The 22803-nt window shown below is 56.6% G+C and overlaps 1 protein-coding gene across 2 annotated transcripts in view; it reads right to left on the bottom strand.

Moving 5' to 3' along the window:
* Positions 1–22803, bottom strand: part of CACNA1C (calcium channel, voltage-dependent, L type, alpha 1C subunit) — a 192356-nt gene that overhangs the window by 64589 nt on the left and 104964 nt on the right. For both annotated transcript variants that reach the window (XM_012651032.1, XM_012651031.1), the window contains exons 21-25: positions 22631–22683; positions 22171–22317; positions 20276–20477; positions 18690–18848; positions 18002–18112 (exon numbers count right to left, since the gene is read on the bottom strand). In XM_012651032.1, the coding sequence (XP_012506486.1) occupies positions 18002–18112; positions 18690–18848; positions 20276–20477; positions 22171–22317; positions 22631–22683 (672 nt within the window). The remainder of the gene's footprint in view (positions 1–18001; positions 18113–18689; positions 18849–20275; positions 20478–22170; positions 22318–22630; positions 22684–22803) is intronic.

A 22803-nucleotide genomic window follows, 5' to 3' on the forward strand; every position in this document is an offset into this window, starting at 1 on the left:
CCCAGCTCTCCCGAAGGCCGCCAACCGGCCATCTGATTTTTCACTCATGAGAGCCAAGAATCTGTGCTCTCCCATTTCCGCCCGGCTCTATCCAGTCCTAAACTTCCCACTCCCGGCCATGCCCTCTTTCCAGAGGGACGCAAGACATGCTGTCCTGGGGCTGTTATTCTTAGCGTGGGAGGTCAGGTCACGGGGAAGGGGCCTCTGGGTTCCCAGGCATTTCTGCCAAAAGAAAACAGAAGCGCCACCGAGCAGACCGGACGGCCAGACAGGGGAGCGGAGGCTGGCCAGGGCATGGGTCAGGTGAGGTCAGCCTGGAATCGTGGCTTGCTTGTCCTTGGTAGAGCACTTGTCTGAATCTACCAGAGCCTTGGAGGCAGAGACTTCTCTCTCCCATTTAAGTCACATGCTATGAGAAGGAAACAGCCAGTTTCCTCCCAGGTCTCAGATATCACTCCCGGGGCAAAGGGGAACGCTGACTTTGGGGGAAGGGAGGTAGAGAGTGAAGACCCCAAAGAACTATAAATATACACGTGTTTCAGAATTAGATTTTGGAAAACACTGGGGGGCTATCTCGACAGGAATGCTGTCTTGAGGGTAGAGCTATTTCAGGAGGGGAGGGAGGGAGTCAAGGAAGAGAAGGGAGAGAAACAGAACAAGAGCAGATCCAGGAGGGCTCGGTGGCAGCCTAGAAAACGTGTAAGGAAACGTTATTTGGGTACGGGGGCCGGCGGGGAGAGAGGAAGGTGGGAGCCTCAGTGCTCAAGAAAGGAGGATGGGCTGGAATCTTTTCATCCACCAGAGAGACCTGAAACAGAACGGGTGAGCGGGCCTTGGTCTGCAGCACCTCTGAGAGACGGGAGGGAGAGGACGGATGCACAGAGATCAAAGCCAGGACAACACACACGGGTTTATCGGTGGGCACGTGCCGGGGGAAAGGGACCCTGGCACCCTCCTGGCTTTGCGTCCCTGGCCACCCTTTCTCCCAGATTTCTTTGTAGACGCGCAGCCAGAAGGAAAACACAAGACAGGCGGCTCCTCCTTGGCTACGGCCCTCCCCAGCCCATGGCACCACGCTGGCCCCCGAAGGACGGGCTGGGCTCTGCGGGGATCAACGCCTCATGCCTCCCCCACCTTCACCAGGCTTCGCTGCCGGAGGCTTTGGCTGACTTCTGCATCCTGTGGCAGGCTACCCAGTGGGCCTCCACCGGCGGTAGAAACCAACCAGTTCCCTTGTCACCAGGACCCAGCCCTGAGATTTACGCAGAGCTAGCAGGGGTGAGGGAGCGTGTCTAGGGGGCAACAGGGTCCCTTTCAGAGGCAGCTTCCACCCTGACCCACACACCCGCCTTCCCACCCTCTGTACCAGGAACCCAGCATCCTCCCAGCTTGGCCACGAAGAGGGGTTCAGGGCCAGCTTCCAGGTCTCCATCCCCTTTGTCAGCCCCTCCCCGCACCACTTGAATAGCCCTTTCCTCCCACCGGTCCACACCCTTCCCAGAAACATGGCCCGTGTCCTCCACTTTGGTCAACCCCTAAGTGGGTGGGTCCTGGGAAGACTGTTTTTCCCTCTGGAGTGTGAGTGCTTGGTGTCCTTTGTCTCTCTCATATACCAGTCTTCGGCCATCCCTCATTCGCTGGGAGCCATTGGTAACAGGGGTTGTAGGGTGTAATGGAGGACAGAGGTGGGAAAAGTCATAGACTTTTCTTATGAAGTCAGTTTGACCTGGAGCCAGGTTATGCCTGTTGCCCCTTATTTCTCGGGTGACTGGGTCCCAAATGGTTGGGAAGTCAGGGTTGGGGAAAGGGTTTTCCTGGCTCTCCTTGAAGTGGCAAACCAAACCTCTTCATGTCCAGCTCCTCAGAGCCAAGCAAGGCAGGCCACCCTGAAGGGGCAGTGTTTTCGCTGCTGGAAGCTTTCCCTGCCATCCCCAATCCTACAGACTGAGTGGATTTCCCCTTCCAAAGGCTCAGCCTCTGCGGATGTGTTCAGAAGGGGGGCCTCTTCTCTGCCATGCCAGGGAAGGCCTCGTGGGCACCCCCAGGCGACAGGCCTCGCCCCCTGCCAGCCCGGAGCTGCTCACACCCTAGGCCAGATGGGTTCTCCTGACCGTTGCTGAACCTCCCTCACTCACAGGTGTGGGCTGAGCAGACGTAGACCAAACTGATATCAGCTTCAGAAAATCACCACTGGGACGGGAAAAGTGCTGCAGAATATGATGCGTCTCACATGCACGAGAACTTTGATCTTCTCTTTTGGGTTATCTGTGCCCTGATTGGGCGCCATCATTGAAGGTACACCAAGCTGAAAGAGGCAGTGGCTCAGAGCTTGGCCTCTGGAGGTAGACTGTCTGGGCTCCACTACTACCGGTGCCACTTACCAGCTGGGTAACTGTGAGCAAATAATGTAACCTCTCTTTGCCTCAGTTCTCCCACCTAGAAAATGGGACAAACCGTAGAGTTAAGGTGAGGATTAAATGAGACCACAGATCCAAAGCACACAGAACTGTGTCTGATCTGAAGTCAGCTCGAGATGAGTATTAGCCACTGTCGTCACTAACCAGCGTTTCTCTGCCTCCCTCCTAGAGCGGGAGGAGGACTCACAGGTTCAGTGGGATGTGGCGCTGAGCAGAGGAGAAGCAAAGCCCAGGTGGTGGAGGGAGGGGAGGACGCTGGAGGCTCCGGGATCTTGAGCCTCTTGTAGCGTGTTTCAGGCCTCTTCCACCCACCCTCCGGGGCACTGATACCAACACTTTTGGATGAAGTCTGGACGGTGCTGTTTGAGATTGGTGGCAGGCCGCAGGGTGTCAGGGCTGAATTTGGTAGACTCGAGTTCATGTGGACAGTTAACTGCCCGGTTCCTAGAAACCACTCTTCCCACCAGGGAAGACAAGTCACTCTTCCTTGGCCATAGGGCTGGGAGGAGAGGGGCAGGCTGCCCGGTGGGCCGTTTTCCATCTCTGACCCGAAAGCGCTAGCAAGGACTGTTGCCGAGGGGTTGCCGGCACATGCTTCTGCCCTTGCTTTCTGGATCCTTCGCTCCTTCTCTGCCTGGAGCAGAGGCCACCCCTGCAATCTTCCCAGAGGCAACAGAGCTTTAAAGGGTTGGCGGTCAGAAGGCATCCGCGAGGAAATCTGCACACACTTCCGTTTATATCCTGGGACCGTGCTGCTTAGTCTTACGAATTTTGAGGTAAAAGGTGATTTCAGGGGCAAGACTTGCTTTTTCCTCTTCTCTGTTCCTTCCCGCTGACCCCCTCATCCGTCGCAGACAGTCTGGCAGAGAAGGGAAAGGAGGGAGCCAGGAAACACTTCCCGTCCCGACGGGGAAGCTGACTCCGCTTCCAGTTTGTCCAGGGGCACCTGGCCGGGACTGTCCCCTCCCAGGATGCAGGGGGCCAGAGCTCAAGCTGGCTGGGAGCAGCAGCGGGGCTGCTGGGACCGAGACGGCAGCAGGGCGAGAACGGCGACGGCCGAGGCGCGAGAGGGAGAGACGGCGCCCGCGCGGCCCGGAGGGGGCAAAGGGATCACAGCAGTCGCGTGAGAAGACCATGGAGAAGGAGGTTGGTGGGAGAAGTCACTTAAGGTGGACGGCAGGAGAGGAGAAACCATGGCTGCTGGAGGGTTGGGGAAAGAGAGAGGGAAGACAAAGGAGGGAGGGAATGGGTGGAGGAAGAGTAAGGAAAGAGGCTGGGGGTGAGCCGGGGATGTGAAGTCCCTAGTCCCGGGTCCCAGCACCTCTGAAGTGACCTGCAACTCACACGGGGAAAGGAACACGTCGACATGGAACCGGGGGAAGTGGCCCAGGCTAACACGGGAGGGGGCGACAGATGGCTTGTGCTCACCGAGGGAGGGGGTCCCTGAGAGGGAGCAGCAGTCCCGCCCGCGTCAGCAGGTCTGGGAAGAAGGGGTGTGAGAAGGCTGAGCAGGGTGGCCGGGGCGGGCACAGCGCGCCCCGTTCCCGGAAACTCCGGTCTCTCGGGTCCGGCTGTGGGACTGAGAGACGGGGAGCCGAGGGCCCTGGGAGGGGCGGGTGCAGCTGGCAGTGAACGCAGCAGCGGCGGCGAAGTCTCGGCGCGGCTGTGAGGAGCCGGTCCCAGGGGTGGAGCACCGCAGAGCGCAATGGCAGCTGACACCGAGCGGAGATGATATAAATTCTATTATATCAGGATGCCACTTAGACATAATGGTAATCATGGAAATTAGCGCGTCTAGCGGAGGAGACGTAACCGGGGCACACAGCTGCGGGCGGCAGCCCATCCTGTGATGCGTGAATTCAGAAGTGCCCAGAGGCACACACCGCACGGACAGCTGGAGGACTCGCGACAAAGCGTAGGAGTGGGCAGGGGGCAAGGAGCCCTCGGGTGGGTGGTAGTGATGGGGGCCACTCTCGTAACTGCAGGAGGAACACGCACTCCTGGGAACACACACTTTTAACTAGACACCTTCTGCTCCAGTTTTCTTTGGAATTACACTTTTTCCTCCCCGGGAAAGTTCTGAAGGCCTCCATTGATTCGCTCATTCATTTATTCATCCCATCAACACATAACAAGCACTTAGGACGTGGCTCTGCAAGGCTCAGCCGTACGGTTATGAATCAGACCTCCCGAAGCCTGCAGTCTTTTGGGGGCCAGAGAAGGCCCTTTCTATGCGTCAGTTTGCACCCGGGTAGACTGGGGGATCCCAACAGATGCTTCACTCTACTCATGCTGGAAGGAATGAGCTGATTTCTGCAAAGGACTCCTCCAGGACACCAGGGTGCTAAAGGGCTGGGCAGACTCACTGCGATGCGCGCGGGCGACTTGAAGCTCAAATGAACAGCACCGTGCACTCTTTGAAGAAGGGAAGGAAGGGCAGGGAACAGGCAGTGCTGGGAGTGGACGGAACAAGGAGGAGCTGTCTCCCCTTTGCTATGGGCACGAGGTTGGACCTGCGGCAGCGCCCCAAACCGCCTGCCTGCCTTGCATCCCTCCTAGTCCCACCCAGCTGATCTAGCGAGGGGAGAGCATTCCAAACCCAGGTCAGAGAGGCTCCTTCCTGCCTAACACCTTGGGCACCCCCATGCCCATCCTATTGCCCTTGCCCCTGCCCCCTGCCCTAGTGGGCTGCTCCTTTGCTAAGGTGCGGGCATGACCCAGCCAGTGACCTGCACCCACTTCTGTGAGCAAGATGTAGATGAACGCTGGACCGCCTTCACTTCCAGAGATGAGCCTCGAGTTGTGCGGCAGCCACCTACCCCTTTGTGCGTCCGCCGCCACAGCTGCAAAGCAGGAGTAACCACGCAGGGGTTGGTGGGGATTATTCACATCCCCACAGGAAAGGTGTCACTGTGTCTGGCACAGAGGGATGCCACTGCCTGCCGGCCCTGCCCTTGCTCCCGTCACTGTTGTTGTCTGGGTATTTGCTGAGACGCCCCCTTCTCTCGGCCCCACCAGCGCCCCCCTGCACTGCCCGCAGCCCCGGCATCACGGAAGGAGCTTCCCGCCCCTGAGACAGGCAGCGCGAGCACAGGGCGGGTCCACGCGCGGCGCCCGGAGGTCTGGGAATCCCTTTTCCTCCCACCAGACACGGTGCGCTCCACTTCCTTCCCCTGTGGCAGGGGTGGAGACGGGGCCAGTGTACTTTCCACCAGGCTTTTTCACACAGTGTGAATAATTTTCCGCATTAAATAATTAAATGTAATAGCTAGTACTACCCTTCCCACACGAAGGCTTTATGCAAGTCACGTAATTATTTTTCTTCATTCAGTGACGCTAAAGCTCTCAAGCGCCAGGCAGGAGAGAAACCTGTCACGATGTTGCAACAACATGCAGATCTCTGGGTACGAGAGGGAGGTGGGGAGGGCCCGTGTGCCGTGCACCGCGCCACTGGGTACCCCGTGGGCGCCCCGCAATGAACAGCAGTCAGGGCAATGCCGCTCGCCCATCAGCCGCTAAGCAGCGGGCAGGAGCCTCGCCCCACGCAGCGCGGCCTCTCCCTTCTGTGCCGATGGCGGGGCCGGGGCTGGAGTCGCTGCGCTTCCTCCCAGCCGCCTCCCCTCCTTCCTGTTCCCGTTTCTACTCCTTTTACTGTGACACGTGGTGAGTTTCTGGAACTAGGGGGTTCCATGCATGGTGGTCTCCCACTGTAGGTTTCGGCTAAAATTCAACAGGAGGCTGGAGTGAAGCCCTCCCGAACCAGCCCGAGGCTGTGGTCTCAGTGCAGGGAGTGGCGTGGGTCTCGGGGCACCCTGGACCTTTGCAGGGGCCTCTCCATGCTTTAGTGGGTGGGACCGGGATGCTAAGTGCCCTGCCCTGCGAGGGGCAGTCCTGCGCAGTGAAGAAGCGCGGTTGTGTCCTGCGCAACCCGACAGACATTGACGCAGGTGCCTCTGCCACGCAGGCCCCCCAGCTGTCACTGCAGTCCTTATTCTGGCGGCTCGGACCGCCTCTCTTTTGCTATCCTCTGCTTTTCATGTGGAATACATTCTTACTTGTACTAAATACACTGAAGCTCCGGCGGGCTTTTGCTTAGGTGACAGTGGCAGCACGGTAGGAGCAAGGTGCTGCTGTGCCAGCATTTGGAGGGGTGTCCAGGCGGACAGGAGCAGGTCCTGCGGGAAGGACCAGGCGTTTCCATCAGGAGCCCTGGTTAAGTGCCAGAGGAGGGAAAAGGCTTTCTGGGAGCTCAGAGGCGGCGGAGACCGCTCCTGGCTGGGCTGGTCTGGGGCGGCAGCTTGGAGGACACAGCCCTGGAGCTGGGCCTGGAAGGACGGGGTAGGGTGTCTACTATCCGTTACACGGAAAAGGTGGCCAGGGACCGTTCCTCCTGCTTGCAGTCCAGGGCCTGGGCAGGACGGAAGAAGAGGTAAGGGCTGGAGCACTTGTGGGCCCAGAGTGGACAAGGGGCAGCTGGGGAGAGGCCAGTGGAGGTGCTGGGACCAATCAGAACCAGGAGGACGGAGGAGCTTCTGCAGGGCCCAGGGGACAGACAAGGAGGCTGCGGCAGAGGGAGGCGGGGGCCCCGGGGGGTGGCTGGATGGGAGAGAGCGTGCACAGCCAGAGCCAACGGTCTTGACGCGAGAACGTGACCCAATCGTGACCACTGTCCTTTCGGCCCAAATCCTAAATCTTGGTCCCACTAGACTGCCATTTCCTTTTTCTTCAGTCAGCAGCTCAGACTGTTCCGGAATCCCTGCGCAAAGAGTGGTGCTGAACACAGAGCACTGAGTGACCAAGACCCTGGAAAAGATGTCGAGGCATTTCCCGGCACTCTGAAAGAGCATGTGGGGGATGCAAACTCGTCCTCGGAAGGGACTCCAAGGGCTGCCACCTCCTGCTGGCGGCAGGGGTTGTCCCCACCAGGCTGAGAGCAGGCACTGAGCCCCATGGATGTGCCCACAGGAGGTGGGAACTGAGCCTAAGGGCCGCCCCGGCAGAGTGAGGTGAGGGCGGACGGGGAGAGAGGGAGGATGGACAGGGAATGGAGAGGACAGCGTGAGGGGGCCGTGCCTGCCCCCAGCTAAAGCGCCGCCTGGGCTGTGAGAGCAAAGGTCCTCTCAGCAACAGCGAAGTGCAGAAGGCCTGCCTTGGAAACTCCGTCTGTGGAATCATGAGGCCTCTACGGCCAACCCCGCGTAGCTGGGAAAGGAAAGGGCCCCGCCCGGCTCCTTTGCAAACCATCTACCGAGCCCTGGGAGGGCCTGGCTTTTGAGGTCCTCCTGGCCAGGACTTCCAGTATGGGAGAAAGGGGAGCAGAGTGGGGCCTCTGCAGCACTCCTCGGGGGAGGACGTGGATAAGGGCAAAACTGTAAGACCCCCACGGCCCCCAGAGAGCAGGGCCGTGTTCTGGCCTCTCTCCACCCCTGCTTGGTTTCCAGAGGCCCGAGGACAATCTCCCTCTGCAGCTGCCGTAGGTCACCTGTACTTTCATCCAGGGAAGGTATTTTCTCCATCGCCCCTCTTGTCAGTCTTCCTGGTTCTCGGCCTCCGGACCCCTTTTCCTCTCCCTCCTCTCCCCTTTCCTTTCATTCTGCCCCTTCTCCCAGGACGCGGAGGCTTCTGGGAAGGATCCTGGAGTTCCTATCTTCAGAGGGAACTCATGGCACTGCCATTCCATCCACCCAGGGACGAGCCCGGAACCGCTGAGCCATCTTTGACTCCTCTTCCTCACCGTCGCATCCCATTCACCACCAAGCGGTGGCGCGACTCCGGCGACCTCTCTGTCTGCCCTGGCGCCTGCATTCCCGGCATCGGGCTCCTTGGCTGCTCCCCTCTCACCAGCCGATCTTCACTCAGCCAACAGTGGGTCTCAGATTCCAGAACACCCCGCATGGCCCATCCCCTGTGGTTTGCCAGGGCAGTCGGAGGAAACCCACGCCCTTTGCTGGGGTCCTGAAGGCCCGTCTGCCCCGGCCTCTGCCCGGCCCTCCTCTTCACCCCTGCTCTGAAATCCCAGAACAAGCTGTGCTGCCCCTGCCTCAGGGCCTTTGCTCTTCCCTCTGCCTGAAACGCTCTTCTTCTGGCTCCTTTTCAACCTCCAGGGCTCAGTTAAACTGGTGCCTCCCTGACCTCCCCATCTAAGCCAGGCGCCTCTTCCCTGCCGCTCCCCTGGTCCCCAGCCCAGCACCCACCCCATCCGAAACTTCTTTGTTTATCTGTGTCTGGTGCTCGCTGCATGGCGCTGTGAGCCCCGTAAAGACGGTGCCGTGTCTCAACATCACCACTGAGATGCTCAATAACTGCTTGTAGAAAGAAAAGGCAGAAAAAGAAGTACAGATAAGTGGAATTACAGAGGGGCACAATTCAAACCAGTATAAGGAAGGATTTCCCAAAGAACTGGCTCTAGGAACAGGGAGTCTCTCATGGCAGAAAGCAGGGATGTGCAGACATTTCTGCACTGGTGGAGGATCAAGGATCTTAATGTTTTCTGACGTTAATATTCTGACTCTCTTTTTTCCTCATTCTGCAGCTCTATAATTCTCATCCATTCATTCATGCATGCATTAAACTTTCACCGAATGCCTCTCAGGGGACACAAAAATGCATATGAAACAGTTCCTGCCTTCAAGGAACTCAGCAATTTGATTTTTGTCTCCACAACTTGCGAGTCTTCCTGTTGCAAATGAGCACGCGTGTGTGTTTGTGTGTGTGTGTGCATACTCGTGAATATGCATGTATTCATGTATACTCATGAATATGAGGCTACCGTTTCGCTTTCCTGAGCCCACCTCTCAGGCGACTGTCCCCTCTCCTGAAAGTACCTGTCAATGCAGACTTGGAAAGAAAATCCAGAAAGTCCAAACCAACCTGGGGAAACACAGGGGCCATGGACAGAACAGCCAAACGAGAGGTGAGGGGGACAGGGGCCCCCGCGGGGTCAGAGGGACAGGAATGGAATGAATACGTTAAGGTCCACAGAGCTGTTGTGTGACAGTGGCTTGCTTCTGTTTGTCTCTGCTTTTCTCATGAGGAAGAAAACTAACACTTGCTGGGGACCCACGAAGTGCATAGAACCAATTCAGCCTTCCTATTTCTTGTTTTAGTGGGGATGTGGTGCAGAGTTTGACTTTTTTTTTTTCCTTATAGATAGGGTCTCACTCTGTTGCCCAGGCTGGAGTGCAGTGGCACGATCATAGCTCACTACGAACTCCTGGGCTCAAGTGATCCTCCCACCTCAGCCTCCCAAACAGCGCAAACTACAGGCATGCGCCACCATGCGCAGCTAATCTTTAAATTTTTTGTGGAGATGGGGTCTTGCTATGTTTCCCAGGCTGGCCTCGAACTCCTGGCCTCATGCGATCCTCCTGCCTTGGCCTCCCAGAGTGCTGAGATCACAGCTGTGTTCACCGTGTCTGGCCACAGTTTGGCCTTTGAGTCACTGAAACCTGAATTAAAATCCCAGGATTTTTGTGAGATTACATGAATTAATATTTGTTAAGGCACTCAGAACTGTATGGGGTACATAATAAGCATGATATTAAATGTTTGTTATAAACAAACAATAACAACAAAAAACTAGCTCTGTGACCTTGGACATGTTACTTAGCCTTTCTCTGACCTTCAGTTTCCTCGGATGCAAAACGGGAGACTAGAATATTTGTCATATGGATCGAATGAGATAAGGAGAGTAAACTATCTAGCCCAGTGTCTGGCTCTTCACTGACAATCTATGTCACTTCCTTCCCTGCTTTGCTTCTAAATGTTACAGATACAAATGGGTCAATGTGTTTGTTGATTGCTGCTTTTAAAGTTGGACTATGAACAGGCTGAACAGCAGGCTGTCCAGGGATGAATGAGAGGTGAGCTGGGGACACTACGAGACCCAAGAGTGAGACCCAGCATGTCGGGCTCACCCATCTGCCTGTGTTCACAGCCGTGTCCTGGGCGCGGGCGTGCTGCCTACTACGCTGGCTGCGCAACGAAACAGGCACTGGGTGGTCAGTGAGCCTTACCCCTCAGCACAGCACTAGCCAAGCACCACACAGGCGAAGAGGTCTTGAAATAAAAAATAGGAAGAATGACAAAGCCTAAGAGACAGAGCAAGAGAGGAAATGGTGAAAAACGGAGCTGAAATCCTGCAGAGCCACAGCCCAGGGGAGTGGCAGTTTTAGGCTTGAGTGGCATGGTTTATGCTGCGTCTTACATAACCCCACCTCAAAGATGCACCAAGATGAGCCTTGACGTTACATTATGGCGCGAGGCAGAAATCTGGCCGAAGGAATAGAATAAATGAGCTCAGGGTAAGAGATGACAGAACACCAGGATTGCAAAACGATCCATTTTAGAATGGTCGTGGACGAGAAGGGCACTCTGAGGCTGGAGGAACCGAGTTCCAGGCCTGGCTGCAAACTCCTCCGACTCGGGGATGCCGCCCAGCTTCCTCTGGACGCACCATCGCTGAAGCCTTAGTCATTTTGTAGGCATGACCCGTTCAGTCTCGTCCCAGCCTGCCAAGCCAGGCTTCCTATTTTACAGAGAAACAGACACGGACGCACCAGTGCTTCTGTGAGCTTCCTCTCCCCTCCCGCCCAGCCCAGGCTCGTTCGAGGCGATGCAGAGGGGGGACCTAGGCCTCCTGGCTCTCAATCTGCCAGAATTTTCTCTCTGGGTGGGATCTGGGGGCAGCAGATGATTAAGCAAAGAAACAAAGTGAAATTCACTTTGTAAAAATTAAAGCCTCGCACAAACACTGCATCACGCAGAGGGGTATGGCTGACTTTAACTTGTTGGAAGAGGGCAGTTCCTGGTGAGGGGTGCAGTCAGAGGCAGAGGCGAAGTTGGAGAGAATGTATATTGCAGCCGGCAAAGTCATTATGTAGTAAAAACTAACCAGGTTTCTAGAAGATTCTCAGTTTTCAGAAAGAGAACATGGCCCCAGTTTGCATCGTTTCCTACTGATCATCTCACTTTCCAATTCATTCTCCTGGTCCTTTACTGGGCTTTAAAGAAACAGTCTTCTAATTTCTCTCAACAGCCCAAGGAAGAGTTTAAGGAAATTGGAGTCTCTCCTGCCCTCAGGGGCCTGAGGGACTCGCACCTGCAGGGTCCTGCCAGCCCCTCGGGTGGCCGTACTGATGCACGCAGAGGGATTCTGGCCCTGCCACTCTCCTGTGGGGCGGTGCGGGGCCTTGGTGGCGTTTGCCGGGCCTCTCCTTTATGTTGACAAGCCACCTGGCACAGGCTCATGCACCCTCTTCTCCCGTGACTGTTTCCATATAAGAGCGACATTTAGGAACCTATCCTTTGGTACGGCATCTACCAGCCTCCTCCCGGGAACAAAAACACGCCTGATTACGGTCCAAATTGACACCCTGGCCTGAGCAGGAAAGCAGGCCTGGCTCGTGGTTGGTAAAAATGCTTTCTCTTCCCCGGTTCAGACAGGGAAATCCGCTGTTTGACGTGGGGCTTGAACTGCCCGCCGAGGTTGCCCTCCCAGCTTGTCCACCTGCCAGGTGAACGTCAGATCCCCGGTCCCTTTCCTGGGAGCAGCTCGCCCATGGACAGAGGACTCCAACATTTGAAGCAGCGGCTCTACACCCCGGAAGCCCCCTTTGCCCCGTACGAGGCACAGATGTCCCCGGAGAGCCCCACGCTAGCTAGAGGATGAGGACAACGACATCTTCAGGTTGTGTGGGGAAAGCTATTTGGCAAAGGGAGCCCAGGTACTGGATCTTCAAAGAAAGAAGATTCTAGACGTTGACAGAGCAGACGCGGAACTAGGCTGCTGAGCGCCTCTGCTGCAGTGAGTGCTCCCCGTGCACCCACCTCCCCACCCGGGCTTCCCTCTGCCTGCCCACGCGTGAACTTAAAGCCCCAAGTGGAAAGAAGCTAGCTGGTGAGGACCCTTTCCGTCTTGACCACACCCTCTGGGTTCCCCCAGTACTCCTCACCTTGGCGGGGCCTAAGCCCCCATGTCAAAGCCGACAATCCTTCTCAGGAGGGAAAGCCATGCCTAAGAACAGAGCACGCAGAGCAGAGATGGCTCTGGAAGCCACACGGTCCCCTGCACCACACAGGCACGCCTGGGTACGAGAAAGCTGCCTTTGTGCGTGCAAGGTCCCGGGCCAGCCATGCCCTCGCTCAGGCCCAGAAGCAGAGCAGACTGGCCTTGGCTGGCACGCCGCGGTGCCGATCACTAGGGCACCCTCTGAAAGCGGCCTGGCTCTTCCGATAGCTCCGCGGTCGCGTATGTCAGTGAGACCGCAGCAGGCAGTGCTGCGAGCAGTGGCCCCAACAAAGAGAGGGCATTTGACGCCACGGTCCAAACAGCTCTGATCTGGTAGCATCTCATCACCAGGCTAGCGGCCAGTTATGACCTGTCCCTTGCTCCCAGCCGAGGGCAGTGCTGAGGGCCTCGTTGACGAGGATGGGGAACCTCATCTCTTTCTGCCTCCCTCTGAAGCAGCCACGACCTCACTGCCCTCATTTCCTCTTTCCTGAACAATAACAGGGGCTTCAAAAAAGCCCCAAAGCAGAGAAAACAGTGGCAACTGAATCACTACCCCACTGTCAGCTGATACCCTGAAAACGTCAGCCACGGCCTCTGGGCCTGCGGCAGGCAGGGGGCACGGGCCCAGACTTCAGACGGCTCGCTGCAAGGCAGGCTGCCTGGCGGTGGGAGCCCGGGGGCAGGGCAAGGTCACGGGTGGAGCAGGCTCGGGGAGCCGTGTGGCGGGAAGGCTGCCCCCACTCTGGAAGTGGCATCGAGGCCATTAGGCAGCAAGTCTCTGGACAGCAACTGGGGTGTACAAGGTTCTGCATCCTGGGATGGGGTCAGGTGAGACCAGGGAGGGGATGGGGGCTCTCAGGTTTCAGCGTCACACTGAAATGCGGACAGGAAACCCAGTCGGAAGTACGGAGGACCGGGGAAGAGAGCATCTGGCAGCCCCAGGGTTCCCCAGAGACACAGCACACGTGGGCCCACAGCAGCAAGACCTTCTGCAGACCCGGGGGGGCGCTCCTGGAGCACGTCTGCCTCCCTCGGGACAGGTGCAAGCTGGCAGCGAGGGATCTGCGCGGGGAGGGCCTCAGCCCTCGCAGCTGCCCAGGACGGGCGGCTCCGGGGATGGCCGGGGACAGATGGAGCCGGGAGAAAATCCACACTGGGGGCCCGGGCTCGCCCTGTCGAGAGGGGCTCCCTTACGAGTCCACTTCCGGCAGGAAACCACCACATGAAGCGAGGGGAGGGAGGGCGGCTTCGTGAAGCCGGAGCAGCTGAGCTCAGGCAGCCGAGACAGACGGACAGAGGAGAGCGGACGCGGGGACGGTCTCGGAAAGGGGCGGGGCCTCGGGCGGTGCTGCTGGCGGCGTGGGGCTACGTAAATGTACGTGGAAATTAACGACGATAAATAAAATCCAAAACCTCAGTGCCTTGGTCGCACTAGCCACACGTCGAGTGTGCAGAGCCACAGGGGCCAGCGGCCGCGTTATAGACAGTGCTCGCGGAACATTCCAGTTATCCCAGAATGTTCTGTTAGTGCTGGTCTAGGGGCTTCTTTCATCCCTTAGGTTTGAAATGCCTTTGGGTCCTAATTTGCCTGGCGACAGGAAAGCGGGCCCGGAGGCTTCGGTCACTCCAGTTCACGAAAGCTGGGCCCGGAGGCCGAGGGGGGTTTTCACTCGGACCGTTCTCAGGCTGGGGGGAGGACCAACAAGGATTCGATCACGGAGGTCCAGGGGCGCCCCCACCCCGGGCAGGTGTGAGGGCAGAGAGTACTGCCACTCCCCGAGTGGGCAGCGGCCCAGCGAGGGGAGGGTGGCGGGGCCCTGCTGCCTCACCCCTCCGTGCCTGCCAGGAGGGGCGTCGAAAACCTTCCGCCAGCAGACCGACTCCTGCTGGCGAGACGCTTGTACCCCGGCCTGTCGCTCATGGCCCCCTGCAGCTCGCAACGTCCTTCTGAGACAGCGTCAACGGCAAATCCCAGGCAGCCGGTGACAGCATCACCCCTGCGGGTACCACAGCCCGCGCTGAGATGGGGCGGCCGAGGCTCCCGTGCTCCCCCTCCAGGACGACGCCAGCACGGCCAAAACCGCCCAAGCCTGGGGGCTACTCCGGCCCATGCTGTTGGCCCTGAAGGACAGCCATGTGGCCCTGCCACTCTCACCTCAGGCAGAGGTCGTTTGGGACATTTAACTGGCATCATATTGAGTCTGTGGATCAGTCTGAGGAGAAATGACATCTTGACAATATTGAGTTTTCCAGCTCATGGACATTGATGTATCTCTCCCGTTATTAGCTTGTCTTTGATTCTTCTCTCTAAAATTTTATAGCTTTCTCTGTAGAGGTCTTAGCCACTTTTTGTCAGATTTATTCTTAGGCACTGGATATTTTTCAGTGCTTATCGTATCTTTAAGGGTATCTTAAAAATTCTTTTGCTGTCTTTGCTGGTAAACTTCAGTTCATAATAGGACAACCCAGCCCCTCAGTTGCCTTCAGAACACTCCAACCAAAATCGTCACTGCCGGCCACCTGGTCCTGCACGGTCACGTAGGGACAGGGACCCTTCAGGCACCTCCGGGCAGCTGTCTTGCTTCCAGGGAAGGCGTTTGCCCTGGTTTCCTGGAGGTGTTCGCGTCAGTGCCACCATCACCCACCTGCTCTCTCGGACCATTGCCACGGAGTCCTGAGGATTTGTGGGGGGCTGAATTTTCCTAAGCTGGTTTCTATGCACCCCTAATTTTTGTGTGAAGATTTCTGTGAACAGAGTGTGGACGTAGGGAGGGGCGCCTGGATTTAGGGCAGGAACTTACTTGAGTCCACTTTCCACAGTGTGGTGAGTGCAGATGCAAAGGAAGACCGTACCCACGATGGGTACGGCCACTGTGGTGACGACAGCGAAAGAATGAAGCAAGCGGACCCCTGGCCGCGTGCCCGCCGGCCCGTCACAGAGACTAAAGGACAAAGAAGCAAACTCGAGCAGGGACGACGCCAGATAACTGCCCCCCCGATTACAACGAATGTTGGTCTCCAGCTCCCTGCTGCCTGGCTGTCCTTCCGCTGTGAACTGTGGAGGCGCAAACACTTCTATGTCGTGTGTAAACAGTATGCCAGGGACACACAGAGTGCTGCACAGAATCCTAGTGAATGGCGAGCCCGGGAAGCTGTCGTGGGTTTCAGGTCACCGTTAGAAGCTGCTGGTTCTTGGGCCAGACCCAGCTAGATATTTCTTCCAGAACTTCGATGGTTTCTGGTTTGGTTTTCCGCCTGAAAATTTTGGGGATGCTTTCCTGGAGTCTATTTGTGAGTGAAGAAAACAGCTCAGGGAGAATCCAGGGACCCTGGCTCCACTTCGTGCCCCCCTTATCCCTCCCTTGCCGGAAGTCCCCTCGTGGGAGCTCACGGGAGGCTCAGTTTCCCTTCTCTTCACACCACAGATCGACCCTGGTGTGAGTGAGACGCAGATGGCCCCAGAATGGCTCTCATCCTTCTTCGGGAAGAGTCTCTCCTTTTTTGTTCCATGTTCTCACAATGGAAAACCAGGGATGGAGGAAACTAGGAGGCACTTCCTGACCAGGCCACCCCGACTGGTTACTTCCTCAGAAAGTGGCTCGTTCCTTGACTTGCAGGATTTGGGTAGAGTGTCCTTCAGGTGGAGGTTCCTGCAGGTGTCACCTTCATGGGCTTCCTAGGGAAGGGTGCCCAGTCCTTCTCCTGTGCTCTTGAGACGTGATTCAGAAAGTCCACTGCAGGGCTCTGCAGACTGCCATAGACACCATCAGAAACAGAGCTGAGTCAACTGTGGGATGAATCCAGACTTTGAAATATTTAAACCGTGTGTCTCATAACCCTAGATGAAGCCGATGCCCGTTTCCCCACAGAGAAGACGTCGGCTGAGACCAAAGCGCAGCTCGGCAGTGACCCACACTCCTGGCCTCCAGCCATGGGGCTGTGGGCAGTGGACCTGTCGGTGCTCCTGGGCCTGGGGCTTGGGACAGGGCCCTGTGTGGGAGGTACTGTGGCCCTGAGGAAGGTGGCCAGGGCCATTCAGTGGTCCTCTCCATACCAGGACAAAATGCGTGTCCCTAAATGGAACTGGACTTGGACAGGAAAGTGGAAAAGAGCATGTTTGCTTCTCCAGAGGAGGCAGGAAGCACCGTGTCCTCACCAGATCCTGCTGGTTGGGAGTCTTATTCTCTGCCAATCAGCCGCAGCCCTTAGGCGTTCTTGAGTGTAAGGACGCTGTCTTACCTTTAAATTCCCCAAAGTTCATTTCCTTCTTTCTAAAAATAGCCGGCAGAGCTCTGGCACGGAGGAGTGCTGGCTGACAGCTCGGTGCGGCGGGAATCCGTGGACCACAAGGTCAGAGGGACTAGATTCCAATCCCGGTCCTGCCGCTGATTAGCGGTGTGATGAGCACTAGGCACTTCACTGCTCCAGCCTCGCTTTCCTCCCCCCTTCAGCGGGGGTGCAAATACCCATCTCACAGGGTGTTTTGAGGATTACACTCGACGATATATGTGTAGCACATGATACGGCGTCAAAAATATTAGTTGAATATGAATTCAAAGCAGGCTACGGATATCTTGTCGATGAACATGGACGCAACAGCCAAGGAGGACCCTTCCCCACCCCTAATCGGTCCTGGGGGGACAAGTAAGAATTTGAATAAAAACAGGAGATATCGCCAGGCTCCTCCTCTGGCCTCCTGCTGACCTGCACGGTATCTGGGAAAACTACTGAAGGAAGGGAGGGGAAGGTTCAGAAAGCGGGAGGCATTTTCTTGTCTGCAATTGCACGATTTTCCTAGAACTCCTCATCGCTTTCCAGAATGTGCTACAGCAGCTGGGGGACCGCTGAGAGGCTTCCCTCAGAAGTAGCTTCCATTGTGGTGAATCCCAGGCCAGTGGACGCTGGTGACTCTGACCTATCACACCAGGACAACAGCGCTCGGCTGGCCAGAAAGGGCACAGATAATCCAAAGTCACAAGCAATCCAACCTTCCCTACCCTGCCTCATTCAGCCAACGGGCCCAGTCTTTTCTCCCTCACAAGAAGCAAAGCAATGTGCAGGCAGCTGCTCTCCCTGCACGGGCGGGTATGCGCAAGCAGGTGCCCCCGGCTGGAGCCCTGAGCCCCGCACATGTGCAGCCCTGGCCAACGTTCTTACACGAGGTTGGTCTGTGGGGCTGGCAGAGTGGGCAGAGGGTAGAGCAGAGGCTGAGCGGATCTGGGGGGCTGGGCCAGAGAGGTTTGGTCTGCCAGTCTGTAGGCACACTTTCTTCTACGTTATGTACTGGGGAAGGGGGCCAGAGCGGGATGGGAAATGGGGGAGAGGGATTATCATCTGCCTTTGCTAGAAGGAGGGGCTCAGCTCAGGGAGCAATCTCCTTCCTGCACGTCCCAGCCGGGTCCAAGACTGTGAGCTGAGAGTCTGTTTCGAGGGTGGCTCTTGGCAGGTGTAGGAGTTGGAGCGTTTGTCCTGGAGAAGGGGTGGTCCTTCACGACGCCTTCTCCCCCACTCTCCTGCTTTCACGCCCGCACTCCCAGCCCTTCCTGCCCGCCCTGCAGCCTGTGAGGCCTACCTTTGGTTTGAAGGCAATGAGCTTCAGGATCATCTCGACGGTGAAGAGGCCGGTGAAAAGCATGTTGAGGATGTTCATGGCGATTTTGAACAGGCAGCTCTGGCCGTAGTGCTGCCCAGGAAAGGGGAGCCGTGAACACGGGGCAGGGCTGCCTCTCCTCTCCCCGCCTTGGTCCAGCCCTCGCGGAGCCCTCGTCTCAACAGAGATCCTCCGTGGACCAACCCCCGAGGGCCACCCACCTCGCATGGTCAATCAGGTGGACTCAGGGAGCCCCCACGTTCTTTCCTGCTCTGCCATCTCTAGAAACAGAGATTGGCAGAGTTCTGTGCTCCTTCCTGATGGGCTGCGACGATTTTGTGGAGAACTCTGGCTCAGGAGAGCTGGGCCATAGCGGGACCCCTGAAGATAGGTGGCTGTGGGACCACCCTACTCACACCACACCTTACACGCCAAGCTCACCCTCTCCGTTCTGCATTTCCTCCCCTCTCTCCCTTCCATCAACTCAGAGTCCTGTGGATTCTTTCCTAAGGCCCCAGAGAGGAGCTCACTGTGAGAAGGGACACTCATCTTTCTGCCTCCCTTGGCGACCAGGAAGGGGCAGTGAGCTGGCCTGCTGCTACCCTACACTTCCTACACTCTCGTAGCCACCTGCTCCCGCAGGCAGCCTGGGACGGACCCCTGGACTGACCTGCATGGCCAGGCAGATGGTGTTGAGCAGGATGAGGACGAACATCAGGTACTCGAAGTAGGTGGAGTTGACCACGTACCACACTTTGTACTGGTGCTGGTTCTTGGGGATGTACCTTCGCAGGGGCCGGGCCTTGAGGGCGTACTCCACGCACTGTCGCTGCGGGTGGGGCGGGGGCAGGAGAGAGTGGGGTTAGCTACCTGGATGAGGTGGGGGGATGCAAAGAGGGTAGGATGTCCATGAAGTCACACACCTGGGTGTAGGTTCTCCAGAAACCGGAGATACCACCTATTGCTCTAGCTCAGTCGCAGGTTTGAGAAGGCGTTTGGAAAACGTTTGGATTTTCTACTGCTCCCTTAATCAAGGAGAGAGTCCCTTCTAGTCCAAACTCCTCGTCTAGATCAGAAAGGAGCAAGTGTCTCTTTTTCTCCCCTCGGCAATGCCCGTGGGCTGCTCGGCAGGGCCGGCAGGTGACGCCTGTGTGCTTGCTGACCGACTGAGGCTCGGTCCTCCCGCTGGTGAGTCCCTACGCCACAGACTCAACTTCTCTTTCCTGCCCTCAATCGATCGTCCTGCTTTGCCGGCATCCGCAGATCGGAAGACACGGCCTACTGACGGGAGGAGACCTGGGCTAACTGGATTCTCAGGCCTCCAGCGAAGGTCCAGTCCGTTTCTCTGCACCGCACTCAGATTCCCAAACCAGGGGCCAGATCCCCCCTGCCTCCCCTCGCTCCCTCAGCCTCCCCACTGTCACCTCCTCCTACTTTCCCACCTCCACTGTCAGGAACCTGACACTGCGTCAGGTCTTCCTCATCCGGAATTTCCACCTTCCAACTGGCCCCCCTTCTCTTTCACCTTCAACCCACAGTCGCGCAGCAGCCAGAATGACGAGTCTAAACCTAAGACGCAGACATGGAAACCCCCAAGGGGTTCAGCCGCCCAATTAGCGCATGCAGACTGTTGTGTATGACTGCGCCCTGTCCCTTCCCACAGCAGTCCTTATTCCCAAGCAGGGCTGCATTTCCCCAGGGACTCTCCCCACCGGGAACCTAGCTGGGCAACGGACCTCGGTAGCTACACCTATGTCCCACCCTAGCAGCCCTGTGAGTCACCAACGGCACTGCCGGCTGTCCTTCACGGGCCACCAGAACCCGCCATAGACTTGGCATCACTGTCTGACTCCCACTTAAGCCTCTTTCCTGTCCCCACCTCCTGCACAGGCCTCTGGGTTTTACTTAAGAAACCACGTAAGAGTGGTTTCCCAAAGCCCCAAAGCGCTCACTTCCGTGTAGTTCTAGTTTCTCTCCTCTGTACCAACAGAGCCACCCACCTGGGTACTTGCTAACTTGTCAGCTTCTCATAGGGCATAAGATTCTTTGCACAAGGCCTATCACAGAGGATCCTTAAGTCGAAGCTTAACACATATTTGCTGGCTGGATGCGTTTGCCAGATCTGGGGTTTGCGGGGATTTGCTTTTCTTTTGCACAGGCCCCTCCAAAAGACCCAGACCGTGTGTGTATATGGCCCTTCGCTCTCTGCTGTCGCCGTGGCCCGCGGGCCCTGCTTCCCCCTTCCCAGGAGGCTACCTGGTTCTTGTCCAGCTCGCAGTTCTTGTACTCCTGCTCGCCCTGCTCCTGGAAGGTGACGATGACGAAACCAACGAAGATGTTCATCATGAAGAAGGCAATGATGATGATGTAGATGATGAAGAAGATGGAGATCTCCACGCGGTAGTTGTAGATGGGGCCCTTGTCTTCCGTGTGGGAGTCGATGGAGCGGTACAGCAGCCTGGAGGGGAGACAGGTCCCACAGAGGGAACTGGAGGAGCAGTGTCACCTCTGCGGAGTGAGGATCCCTGGGGATCCCTGGATGAGGTGCAGGAAATAGCTCCAGGCTGGAGCCAGGAGGTCTGGGCTCAAGTCCCAGCCTGGCCACTTGCTGGCTGTGTGACCTTGAGCAAAGTGGTCAATTTCTCTGAGATTCAGACTCTTCCTCTGTGAGAGGGAGACAATAATTCCTGACCTCCTACCTCGCAGGGTAGTTGATATGATGTACACGAAGGTGCCCTGACACTGTGAAAACCATTTAAATGTAACATAAGTCATGGACATTGATTGTAAATACTGGAAATACTGGTAAATATTGAAACAGCTTTGCAAAACGGCAGGGACTCAGAGGATGTTAGAGGGAACACAAAATAAATCTCTCTGAGAGCAAATATCCAGTTAGATAAAAGTACTGACGTGACAAAGCTTATTCAGATCGTCAACGGTGGTTTGGTTTTATACCTAAGCGGTTTACAAATGCACATCGTCCACTCGGGCCTGCGCTGCACCCCATGAAGCTTGTCACTCTCGGCGGACAGGGATTATCTCCTCCCTTCCTCTGTAACCCTGCGTGGTATTTGGCTGTTGTCTGGGTATCACCTATATTTTACCACATAATAACGGCGACTCTCATCTAAGATCCATGCGCTGTTCTTGACTTAGAAATAAGTTACAGGATTTTCTGATTTTTACAGCATAATTTCACTGGAATACACATTGGGGGAAAAGCGGGTGTCTATACAAAGCGATCTGGAGCACGTGCAGGAGAGCTGCCTGGCAGGGTGATCAGTGTGCGAGGCCACAGCCGGCCCAGGCATGCATGCACGGCCTCTGCAGAGGGGCCGGGGCTTGCCCCCGCCGTACGTGTAGACAAGGCTTTCTCGAAGGAGCCGGGGTAGAGGCGAACACAACAGAGACACTTCAGTTGTCCCCACCCACACTGAGTGCACGCTGGGAGTGGCCATCTTGAATCCGTGGTGGTCAAAGGGCCCACACTGGAGAAACGCTTCCTGTGTCCCACTCCTAGGTGTCATGAGGGTGGTGACAGAGCACAATGTCAGCCACCCTGACATTGTGGCTCTTGCTGAGGTTGGAAAGAGAGCTAAAAAAAAAGGTCAGTTTTGGTTTCTAAAATGGTGACATCTGGCTGGGCATGGTAGTTCATGCCAGTAATCTCAGCATTTTGGGAGGCTGAGGTGGGAGGACTGCTTGAGGCCAGGAGTTTGAGACCACGCCTGGGCAACGTAGTAAGACTTTGTTTCTACCAAAAAAAAAAAAACCAAGAAAAAAGAAAAAAAATGAGCTAGGTGTGGTGGCACATGCCTGTAGTACCAGCTACTCAGGGGGCTAAGGTAGGAGGATCACTTGAGCCCAGGAGTTAGAGGCTGCCACAGTACTCTGGCTTGGGCGACAGAGCGAGACTGTCTCAGAAAATAGAATAAAATAATAGAATAATATGATAACATCTTCGGCAGTGACTGTGGCCTGCAGGTGGTTTAGACACACACCCTCATCGCCCGGGGAGGACACAGGTGAGTAGGACTGGGACGGAGTGCCAGTAGGACTGGCAGGGAGACTGACAGATAGCAACAGAATTTGAGGACTGGCTGGAGGGCCACTGTGTTGGGGGACAAGACTGTGGTCTGCTCACTCACTCTGGCCACCCCTCGAAGGTCGAGACCGTGAAGAGGGCCATCATGGCTGCCAGGACATTGTCGAAGTCGAACTTGCTGTTCTCCCAGCTGCGGGGCTGGATGATGGGGTGGTCAACCTCCCCGTCCTTGTATGTGATATAGTTACCCCTGAGAGGAGGAGAAAGAGTCAGTTCTGGGCCCTCCCATCCCCCTTCACTCCCAACCCACCTGACCCCTGCATACTGGAGACTGGCCAGGCTTGAACCTCAGTATCCTAGCCATTTGGAAGCACCTCAGTGCATAGAACCTTCAGGAATAGAAAATGTTACATGTCCTGTCAATAGGACCAGATGGCATTGGGTGAAAGCCCCGGTGCCACTGTGGTCTGAGAAAGAATGAGCTGTCCATCCTTTCCAGCCAGGTTCCCAGCCTCCCAGGTTTGACCGGCCAGGGCGCTGGCCACCCTCCTGCCACGACTCACTTGCATTCCGCCTCGGTCTGCTTGGAGCTGTCCGAGCAGGTGTAGAGCTTTCCCTGGAGGGCAGAAGGACAAAGTGATTAGGGATGGTCATTGATCAATGGGTCAATCGAAAAATGATTCCTGAGCATCTCCAAGCCCAGCACGGTGCGAGTGGCTGTGGGTGGCGTGCAGAG

This window comes from Propithecus coquereli, unplaced genomic scaffold (genome assembly GCF_000956105.1).
Source record: "Propithecus coquereli isolate 6110/MARCELLA unplaced genomic scaffold, Pcoq_1.0 Scaffold346, whole genome shotgun sequence".
Taxonomy (NCBI): Eukaryota; Metazoa; Chordata; class Mammalia; order Primates; family Indriidae; genus Propithecus; species Propithecus coquereli.